The sequence below is a fragment of the Prionailurus bengalensis genome, chromosome A3 (assembly GCF_016509475.1).
Source record: "Prionailurus bengalensis isolate Pbe53 chromosome A3, Fcat_Pben_1.1_paternal_pri, whole genome shotgun sequence".
Taxonomy (NCBI): Eukaryota; Metazoa; Chordata; class Mammalia; order Carnivora; family Felidae; genus Prionailurus; species Prionailurus bengalensis.
Window position 1 is genome coordinate 6,340,735 of NC_057354.1, and position 10,474 is coordinate 6,351,208.

The 10,474-nt window shown below is 53.6% G+C and overlaps 1 protein-coding gene across 2 annotated transcripts; it reads right to left on the bottom strand.

Annotated features, from left to right (window-relative positions):
- Positions 1 to 620: 620 nt before the first annotated feature.
- Positions 621 to 10,273, bottom strand: TFAP2C (transcription factor AP-2 gamma). 2 transcript variants are annotated; one of them, XM_043553622.1, is made up of 7 exons: positions 9,981 to 10,273; positions 7,876 to 8,361; positions 7,708 to 7,759; positions 6,295 to 6,511; positions 5,620 to 5,738; positions 3,655 to 3,799; positions 621 to 2,224 (listed from the first exon to the last, which is right to left on the bottom strand). In XM_043553622.1, exons 1-7 carry the CDS (start codon positions 10,026 to 10,028, stop codon positions 1,939 to 1,941), a joined length of 1,353 nt encoding a protein of 450 aa, XP_043409557.1. In that variant the 5' UTR covers positions 10,029 to 10,273; the 3' UTR covers positions 621 to 1,938. The 2 variants fall into 2 exon arrangements, with proteins under 2 accessions (XP_043409557.1, XP_043409555.1); XM_043553620.1 differs by lacking the exon at positions 9,981 to 10,273 and adding an exon at positions 8,560 to 8,841.
- Between the last annotated feature and the right edge of the window lie 201 nt (positions 10,274 to 10,474).

The window sequence follows — 10,474 nt, forward strand, 5'->3', positions numbered from 1 at the left end:
ACATCCAGCAAGTACACAAGCTCAGCCAGCCCCTTCTGCTCCCCAAGTGGAGTGCGGAGACCCAACCTCCGACGCACCAGGCGGACCAAATGATTGGGGCGCTTTGGATAGATGCACGCAGTCCTGTTGCCAAGATGGAGATTTTCACTGAACCGAAAACGAAAAGCCTACAGTTTCCATTGCTTGAGTTTGACCGAATGCAAAAATCCTCCCAAGAAGGATCCGCGCCCAAGTTTCGGTTCCATCTCCAAATTCTGGGGTGGCGACTCCACCATAGTGTTTCTTAACAGGGTCACTTTATACAAGAGCTGGTATTCCAAAAACTGTGGACTCTCGCACGGCCCGGCCGCCCTAGTGGCAGGAGGGAGGTACTACACAAAGTTGTGAGCCGCCCATGGGCGTTAAGACCGTAAGACCTAGCGCGGCTGAGCCGTCTTGCCTTGCAAGGGACAGAAAATGAAACTTCTGCAGCCTTCCCTTGGCACACACCTTCCCTGCTCAGTCCCATGAACTAAGCCGCGAGCCGCGGCCAACCATAAATTAGCTCTGCCACTATTCTACTCATCCTAGAGACTTAAAAGACAACAACAACCACCAAGTTGTAACCCGACTTTCACGGCTTCTATCGAGAATACTTTTTATTATACAGGTATCGTATACACAATAATTATCTGGGGGACGTTTACAGACGTGGAGTTCAATTCCAAACCTCCATTCCACCCCCACACACGGTACCACACACCCATCTTCCGGTTCAGCATGATGGGAATGAGACCCAAAGTTATTGCTTTTGAACAGTTTCAATTAAATAGACTCTTCCGCATCAAGAACAGAGCCCAGACCCTCTTAATTCTTAATACCCTGCGTACCTATGAATAAAGCCTAAATTAGTGTTTTAGATTACCCCATCACCTTTCAAAGTTAATATTAAAATCGAACCCATTTGTCAAAAAGTCTCAGGAAGTGCACCCATATTTACAGACCCCATTAAATTACGCATAAATAACATCTGTACACTCAACGCACAGTTTTCTCAAAATACAGAGCCTCCTATGGGACATGGTGGTGGCGGGCAGCCAAAAAAAAAAAAAAAACAAAAAACAAAACAAAACAAAACAAAAAAAACGCTTCATGCCTACCCTTTTCAAGTTTACTCAAAACACCAAAATGTGAAATAAATATGCAAATAAAGCTTCAGTACCTTAAAGGAACATGTCATTTCCGAGTCTCCCATTTGAAGAGTTAACTCTCTGAGTTAAAAAAAAAAAAAGAAAAAGAAAAAGAAAAAAAGACAGCAAAAGAAAACACAAAATCATCAGCAGGCTTCATTTCTACAAGTTTCGTAAAAACCCAAAGAGCCCCTTGTAAACAAGGGGTTTGTGTGTCCAATACCAGCTATTAATAAGCTGGTTGCTGAGCAGAGAGGATCTTTGCTTCCTACTGTATGCAGGATTTGACATCTCAAGAAGCTAGAAGCCGGATAAATACTTTGTTTAGATAAATCTTTAGTGGACGCCAGAAGCCAACCATTACCTTAACACTGCAAGTTACCGTTGATGTGAATGGCCATCGATCAGATATTTGAACAGCTACGCGTGTGGGTTTTCTCGTGAGCCCGGGGAACGGATTTAAAAGGTTCTAAAACTTGTAGCACCACTTTCAGAGAAAACAATGGGTCTCAAAAGAATCAAACGATACTTGTCACCTTCCAGTGACTTGTCCAGAGTCAAGGAGAAGCACACTTCAGCGCTACAGAAATAACACTAAGGAATCCAGGAGGGCACGTAAACGATCCAGGAATCACTGGAGGCCTTTTTAATGGGAAGGTGGGTAACCAACTGTCCCCGGGCAAGAGGGGTTCCCAGTCTGTCCGGGTCGAGAACGCCTTTGGAGGCCTTTTTCCCTCCAGACTCTTCGGCCCCGTGGCTCACTCCCGTCTTACTTCCGGAGCTTCTCCATTTTCTCCAGGGTTTTGCTGGAATCAGCCGGACTCTGGTCCCCGGGGTTCATATAGGATTTGTCTAGGACTATCAGGGCTTCTTTTATGTAGTTCTGCACGGCAGACACAGCGGCACAGATCGCCTGGCTGCCAAACCCGTGGGTAATCAGGCTGAAATGAGACAGGCAGTTCTGGATGTTCGTCTCCAAGACCGGGGTGGGTCGGTTGTTCCCGTTGGGCGTTCGGTCTTGATTGAGAAGGTCTGTGAACTCTTTACACACTTGCCTGTGAAGACAGTCAGCGCATACCTGTGAGCTCACTCTGGCTCTTGACAGGTAAAGGGGACAGAGCCAAATCGCCCTAAGGAGGACACCCCAGGAGGCAATCAGAACACGTGGCCGCACCAGAGAAACAGACAGACGTTGATACTAACAGTGGAGCTAAATTGTACTTAGCACCTATTTTGTGCCAGGCCCGGAGCTAAACTCCATCAAGCACTATCTTCTTTAATCCTCACTGCAATTAGGAAAGGTAACAGGATTAACCCCCGTCAAAACGCCAAGGTCACCGGGACTACTGAAAGAGGTGGAGCCCGGATTTCCAGCCCAGAGGTATCGGGATAGCCCTTTATTTGGTGCAGCTCGGTACCAGTTTCTTCAAGAACACGGAGAATCACGTTGCCCTGAAACTCGCCCTTTGCACACCCTGGTTCACCGTTGCCCCATTTCCTGACTGTACGATTTCTGCTTCATTTACCGTCATTTTATGGATTCATTTTTATGTTTATTCATTTTTGAAAGACAGAGAGAGACAGAGCACAAGCGGGGGGGGGGGGGGGGGGGCGGGCAGAGACGGCGGGGAGGACACAGAATCCGAAGCAGGCTCCAGGCTCCGAGCTATCAGCACAGAGCCCCACGCGGGGCTCGAACCCATGAACCGCAAGATCATGACCTGAGCCGAAGTCGGACACTCAACAGACTGAGCCACCCAGGGGCCCTTTTTACCGTCATTTTAAAATCCATTCATTGTCGGCTTTCTAGGAGAAAGCTTGCAGCTGCATGAAGCAGGGTTTGAGACAAAGTTTGTCCACACGTCTCCAAGTCCAACTGGACCATGACATGTAAAAAACAGAAGGGGCGCCTGGGTGGCTCAGTCGGTTAAGCTTCCGACTTCGCCTCAGGTCATGATCTCCGTCTGAGTTCCGACCCCGTGTCCGGCTCTGTGCTGACAGCTCGGAGCCTGAAGCCTGCCTCGGATTCTGTGTCTCCCTCTCTCTGCCCCTTCCCCACTCACAGTCTCTCTGTCTCAAAAAATAAATAAACGTTAAAAAAAAATTTTTTTTTAAGCATAAAAAAATCCTATCAGGAGGCAGAAGGCACCCAATCTTCACTGGATGTGACAAAACAAATTGTTTTCAACACATTTTTGTAAGATATGGAGACACCATAATGAACGGGTAGTGTAACTACTTTGAGCTGAATAACTGAGCAGCTCCAAACAGCCACTACTAATCAACACATTCATTTTATTTATTCTTCCAAATCCTCCCGAAGAGTTAACCCATCTGACGTGTCCAAAAAAGCCCTCTTGTCAGTTCCTTTCGCTCCACACCCTTACTTAAGTGCGGGTTCCTTTCCCAAGCCCCGGGGACTACACTGGCCCCCCAACTTCAACATGAGGGCATCCAGCCATCGCTTTCGAGTCTGGATACTCACTGTGCCGCCAGAAGCATGTTCTTCCTCGCGGCCATCTCATTCCGCCCTCCAAGATGAGGTCTGGTTAGATACTCCGCCACTGGTTTACTGGGGAATTCGGCTTCACAGACATAGGCAAAGTCCCGAGCCAAATGCACAGCCTCCCCTAGAATAATCGGCAATGGCAACAGACTTAGGAGGTCTCCCTTTCCTCTTCTGCTAACCCAGACGGCCCGGCCCCCCAGTCCCTCTGCATTTTAAAATGAGATTACACACCAGGAAAACAATCCAGCGAGAAAGTAGAACTCCCTGGGTACTTTCAGTGGGTTCACTCCCCTAGGAACTGAGGAGGAAATCCTACCATGTGTGGGGGAAAAAAGACCCTGAATTTCTTCACTGCCCTCCAACAGTGCTAACCAGTCTTCGACCCAACTCAGATTCTTGACACACCCATGCTTTCTCTGGATTATAAAAGCTCTCATTGTGGACACAAGGGAAGGGAAATGCTAAAGACAAGCATCTCTGACAAAAGCCCGATGGGGCACTTCTCTTTATGAAACTGGGATGAAGTCTTTGACGTAGAACCTTCTTTTTAACTTAGGGCGCCCCATTCCTGAAGGAGGCAAGTCTCTAGAATGTTTAAGAAAAGAAAGGCATGCGTTTCCATTGGAAACGTTTCGGGCCCCAACTACCGATTTGGACTACTCACCCCCTTTTGTCCCAATCATGGGACGAAGAGAGGGAGAGGAAAAACCAAGGGGGCTCATCTCTGACCAGAGATGCCAGGTCCTGGCTGCCCCGTGGGCGGCTGGCAAGAGCTTTGCAGAAACCCAGATAGTGGCACCCCTCCCACCCCCACCCCCAGGCTTCCACCTGCCTCCCCAGACTTACTAAATCAGAATCTGAGAACCATTGTTCTGGCACACACTTTCTCATTCAAGCACCCCCGCCCGGCTGGTCAGAAAACCTAGCGGAGCCCCATTTAGGCGCCACGCACGCAGAACCCACCATTCTCCATGCAGGACAGCTGTTCTCCAACAGGCAGCTAGCAGGCAGCTCCTTTCTCCTGGCCCTGACCCCCAAAGACATCCGTAAAAAGGTAGAGCGGGGCTCTGCCAAGTCGCTTTCGGCACGGCAGTCGCGCCATGAGACCAGGGACAGACAGTGTTCAAAAGATTGCCTGGCTGCCGGGAGACCACCCCTCATTGGCTCCCCCTGCCCTTAGCCGGAGCCCAGCGCCCTGCTGATTGGGCAAGGGCTGGAGGCTGCTCCAGGCTTCGGGAGAAGCCTCCCCACGTTCCACTGGGCAACAATGAGCTGGTTTTTCTAAAAAATATATATATTTCACTTTTCCCTTGCCCCCTCCCCTTTATTTTTTAAAGGCTGTAATTGCATTCTTGGCTCCCTTCCAGATTGGGGGTAGGGGCCCATTCAAGAAGTGAAAATGTTACATCCTACTATTTTAGGTCGGGGGAGAGGGGCCCCACTAATTTTTTTTTTTCCCATGGGGGAAATGAACAAAGGACTTGTGAATTGCGTATGCAAAGGCTTTTCTGTTCACCGACCACAATCCTGATATTCCCCAGCTACCAAAGCTAGAAACGGGGGTTCTTCCCACCAATACATAACCAAACAGCTTTTGAAAGGTGTACCCGTTGATCAATTGCATCTTTCAAAAACTGGTTCACTTGTAGGAAATGTCCCAACACCCTACGGTGTGAATTCTTCGGTCTGGGAAACCCATTTCTATTTAATAATGATTTGCTGGAGAACCCAGAACAGGATGGCTAAGCAGGCAGGTATTTAAATGTTAACTTCTTTGATAAAAATTACTGTGATTCATTGCAACGAACTCGGGACAAATCACTTTCATCTCTCAACTGGTGACAGGGCTGTTTTTAAGCTTTTCTTCAGAGTAGCATTAAAGACACAAACAACCTAGCAACATATTAAAACATCACCAAACAAAAGCAAAACCCCACCGACCTTCTACCAAGGACGTCAGGAGGGTAACGTGGGCAGCTTTCCGTCTCCCGGCGGGAAGATTCAACCCAATCTTGTCCAACTTCTCCCGCAAGGACCGGCCTCCATTTTTAGATTTGGCTCTGAGTCAAAAGAAAAGTGAACTGTGGCTCTTCTCTAGAAATCACTTTCATATTCTCCATCCTTCAAATGCTGCCAAAACTGAAATCTGTCCAAGAGTATCTACATTATGTGGGTCGCAATCAAGTGAAACAGGGAGTCCCTCATTTAATTAATGCCTGTAAAATTCAAACATCTTTCGTAACAGCAACATTCTTTCCCCCCCAGTCACAGAACATTGCAAAGGATGCTGGAGCAGATAAATGTTCACTTCTAAAACCTGTGGCAGCCTCCCAAGTCCCCTGGGGTAGCAAACCCCATGGAGCTCCTCTCCCCCTAATAGGGACGCCACCATCTCATAAAGGAATCAAATTCTAACCAAATGATAATTTGCTGGCGTGTTTTAGCACTTCCTTCTGCATCTGGCACTTTCTAAAAGAGAAGGAATGTACTAAAACTCTGAGCCGATTAGAATTCAGTGTTAGGTATGAAAGTTACATAAATGTTAAAAATACCTCCTTGGTTCTTTTGGGTTGTACACCAACCCAACCACCGTGCCCAGAATGTGCCCCCATGTACCTTCTGAGAACACCTCCCAGTAACGAGGCGTTTAAGCACTCAGGCGGGGACAATCGCCTCTGGACCTCAGCAACTGTCACTTTGTATTTAGACGTGGAGCTGAGGAGGGACAGTCTTCCAGGGACCGAGCAGAAGACCTCGCTGGGATTCATCACAGCCCCTACCAGCTCCTTCTGACAAGGGAGACTCAGCGGATTCTTGGTCATTGAAATGGGACCTGTGAACGAAGATTAGACGTGGCAGTCCCCGAGAGCTGCGTTTACGAGAAAGGGACCTTTTCAAACCTCTAACCCGAGCTGAAAGAGCTCTTTAAGCAAACAGCGTTGTGTGTTGGGCTACATAAACTGCAAGCACATTTTTTTTAAGTCCAATTCTTCAAAGATAATCGAATCTGAAATTCACAAGTTAACACCTTGCAAAGCTAATTAGTCATGACCCCAAGCGTGGAGGGTTTTCATTTTCTAGCCACTGTTAAAATGTGTTTAATTAGAACACTGGTTTTCAGAAGACTGCTTCAACCCTACATACACGGGGATTTTTTCCTTCCTCTGTCTAAGAACCACCAAAATCACCCGGCACGCGCGGATCCTTTGCGGAAAACTTTCGGTGCAGCTGATCACGGTAAATTTAAAAATACAAACAAACCTGCCCTGTTCCAAGTTTCCTGGGAAATTCGGTTTATTTTCTGAGCTGTTCTTCAAAAACCATTTCCCAACTGATTTCAAGGAGTGTAACTTCAAGTAGCAGACCACAACTCCCTTTCATTTAGGGCCACTCCATCTTCAAAACAGCCAAACTGGCAATCCCTCAGTCTGTAACTTAATTTCTTGAGACACTCCCCCCTCCCCCCCATCCAATTTTCCAAATCCCCTCCCCCACTATCTTGCATAAACCCAGACTCTGGCAGATCGTCCCACTCCGGTCCTTTGAAGGCTGTCTATCTGGTAGGCCAAACTGTTTCAAAACCTCTTCTTGCGGGTCAGAATTGGGGATCCTTGCCACATGCATTTATGAAACGGGAAATTCAATCATCCACTCAACAACTGCCACGGCATCAACCACCCAACTAAGGTGTGTGGTCTGATTTTTTTCCAAATTAAGTCAGTGTTAAAACTCACTCTGGAAGACTAACACTGTAAAAACACCATGAAATTCAAGGGGCCCTAGTCTCCAAGAGAACACTATCGAGTAACAAATCCTAAGAGTTTTACCATCATCCCTTTTCATTTAGCTCCAAAAGCAATGCCCTCTTCTTTCTCCTAAAAGCCTATGTTCCTCCAGCCAAACCCCACCCCCTCCTCCATCGGCCCCTTCTTCCCTACCACAACTGTCCCAAGGTGGCCACCAAATGCCCCCAACCTCGCCAGGCTAGGTGCGGCCCAGGGAGGAAAAAAGTTTGCTCTCGCTGCCTACCTTTGCGAATAACAGTCTGATCATGCAGGAGCAGGTGCTGGTCGTCGACATTCTGGGGGAGAAACGACAAAGTTTCCCTTAAGTTCCGGGGAGGCCGGGCAGGGGAGAGGAGAGGCTGGGGGGCAAACAGGTCCGGGCAGGAGGGGCAAGAGCCGAGGCGCCGCTCACCTGCACCTCCTCCATCTGGTGCGCCATGTCGTGGAGCCCCAGGTTCTCGGCCAGGCCCGCGGCGTCCAGGGCGTGCGCGTGGGGCAACAGCAGGTCGGAGCGACGGTAGGCATCCCTGCGGGCGCTCATGGCGCCACCCTCGAGCCCGGAGAGATGGGGTAGCAGGCCGGCCGGGCGCCCGTGGTGCGGGGGCAGGCCAGCCCCCTCCTGGCTCTGGCGACCCGGCCAGGCCTGCTGCTGGCTGCCGGTGGGCGCCGGCTGGTGCAGGGGGTTGATGGCAGCGGCGTAAGCTTCTCCCAGATGCGAGTAGGGGTCGGCCGACTGCGAGTAAGCCAACTGCTGGTAGGGCGGTGGAAAGTAGGGTGGTGGCTGGTACTCGGCGACTCCGGTATGAGAGAGGGGCGGCGCGGGGCTGTAGAGGTGCTGCCCCGCGGAGGAGAGGTGGGGGAGGCGCGGGTTCCCATTGCTGCTCGCGTCGTGGCGATCCTGGGTGAGAGAAGCAGAGACCCCGCTAGTACGAAACCCCGCTACTGCGAAGTGGCTGCAGCCGCTGCGCTGAGCCGTGCGTCCCCGGGGACCCGACTCGTGGGGCCTGCCCTCCGCCCAGAGAGCACCCAGAGGCGCCGTGCGCCGGAGGATTCGTTGCGAACTGCCAGCCCGCGGAGGAAAGAGGCTTCGAAAGACCTGGGGGAACTCGCTCTCAAAGCCCGGCGGCGAAGGCCTGGGAGGTCGGACGCCCGGGGCGCTCTGAAGAGCCGGATCCGAGCCCCACGTCTTGGGCCAGGAGTAGCTGAGGCCCGGGCCCGGGGAGGAAGTCGGCATGCTGTAGGCACCGTGAGGACTGCGCTCACTCACTAGCCCGCACATGTCAGCGGCGCCGGACGAAAAGAACGTGGGGAAGCTGCAGACGCGGATAAAGCGCACGAAGCGGGAAGTGCGCATCTTCCCCGCCCCAGGGACCCTCCCTTCCACGCCCTCAGGACAAAGACCTCCGGGCAAGTGACGCTCCCCGGCAGGCCGGCCACCCAAGGCCGCCCGAGGAACTCGGGGAGGAACGCCTCGCGGCCAGGGCTGCTCCCCACCCCACTCCGCCCCAGCTAGCTGGGTCCAGACCGAGCGGGGAACACCCAGTGGGGCCGCCCTGCCGGGCCACGGTCAGGATCCCCACAAACCGGGGCAGAGGGGGAGAACTAAGGACCCCAAATATTGGGCAACCTCGCCTGCGCACGTCCCTCGCCTCGAGGCTGTCCGACCTAATTCTTCAAGGACTCGTCTCCCCGGGTTCGCGGGGTCACAGGGGTGGCGGGGAACTAGGAGAAACGGGCGCTGTCGCCCCCTAGCGGAAGTGCCCGGGCCCGCCAACAGGGGCAGCCCCAGGAGGTCCCGCGGGCGCGCGGCCCCCCGCCCCCGTCGCCCCCCAGCCCGGGCTCCCCTCTGCCAGCGCCCGGGCGCACACCTCCCGCCGCCCGCGTCTTCCTCTTCCCGCTCGCCGCCTGCCTCCCTCCCACTCTCCGAAACTCTAGCTCAACCTGTCGGACTGGCTGGAGCACTCCCGAGCGCTTACGGCCCCATCTGGCCTCGCCCCCCCCCCCCCGGCGCTCCCCAGCCCCCACTTCTCTGGAGAGCCAAACTTCGGTTGTTTTCTGGTTTCCCCGAGGAGTTAGCGGGCCAGGTGACAAGCCCGCCGCGGAGGGGACTCTGCAAAGGTGTCGCCGGCAGGTCGCCTCATCTGACCCCTCGGGACGGAGATCTCGTGCGTAAAGGCCACGTCTAGGCGTTGTAGACGGGGCGCTCTTCCGAGAAAAGGGAAAGAAGCGCTGTTTTGCTTCGCACGAAACCGACCGGTAAGCTCTGTGGGTGGGATCTGCCGGTCTCCTTCCAGGCCCTGTTCCGGAGGGTGGTTTGGGGAAGGGCCCGATTCAGGAAGAGGGCCCGGGAGAAACGGACTAAGGGGCGTCCGCAAAAGCGGACCCCGTCCCCTCGAGGGGCAGAGGCTGGTGCCTGCTCGCTGCGCCCGCGCCCGCGCCCGGACCGCGGTCGGTGGGGTCCCCGCCTCCCGGGCTGGACTCGGGCGGGGCCGGGCTGCGCCCCTGCACCCAGCTCACCTCGCAGTCTTCTTCATACTTGACATTATCGGTTATTTTCCACAACATGGCGTCCGGCGTCCCCCAAAACAGTCGCCAGTTAAATCCAGGCTCCCCCCACCCCCCGAGCGGTAAATCCAAAATGGGGGTCACGGTGGCTGGGCGCCCGCCGCCGCCCCCGCCACGCGAGGGCCTCGCTGTCCCGGTCACTGGACGCGCATCGGCGGCTCCGCGAGCGTAGATGCGGCCGCCGCGCGCGTAGAAGCCGCTGCCGGGGACCCGGGAAGCCGCGCCCGCACTGTGTGTCCCGGCAATAGCCGGGGGACCCGGGCGCCTTAATGAGAAGGAAATTATCATAACTCCTCCCCGGGGGCCGGCACGAAGGCCCCGGCGCCGGGCGGGGCAGCCCCCAGCCAGTCCCAGCCTAGCTCCGCCCTGCACCCCGGCGGGGCGCCGCGCCGAGACCCGCGCCGCGGGGGGCGAGGAGGGGGAGGCGAGCGGGCGTGGGCACCTCT

Coding starts and splice junctions, on each gene's coding strand:
- TFAP2C (XM_043553620.1), bottom strand. CDS start 8,817: ATGCGCACTTCCCGCTTCGTGCGCTTTATCCGCGTCTGCAGCTTCCCC. Junction 8,362..8,559: donor TTGAGAGCGAGTTCCCCCAG/GTCTTTCGAAGC, acceptor TCTCTCACCCAG/GATCGCCACGACGCGAGCAG. Junction 2,225..3,654: donor AACATGCTTCTGGCGGCACA/GTGAGTATCCAG, acceptor CTGTCTTCACAG/GCAAGTGTGTAAAGAGTTCA.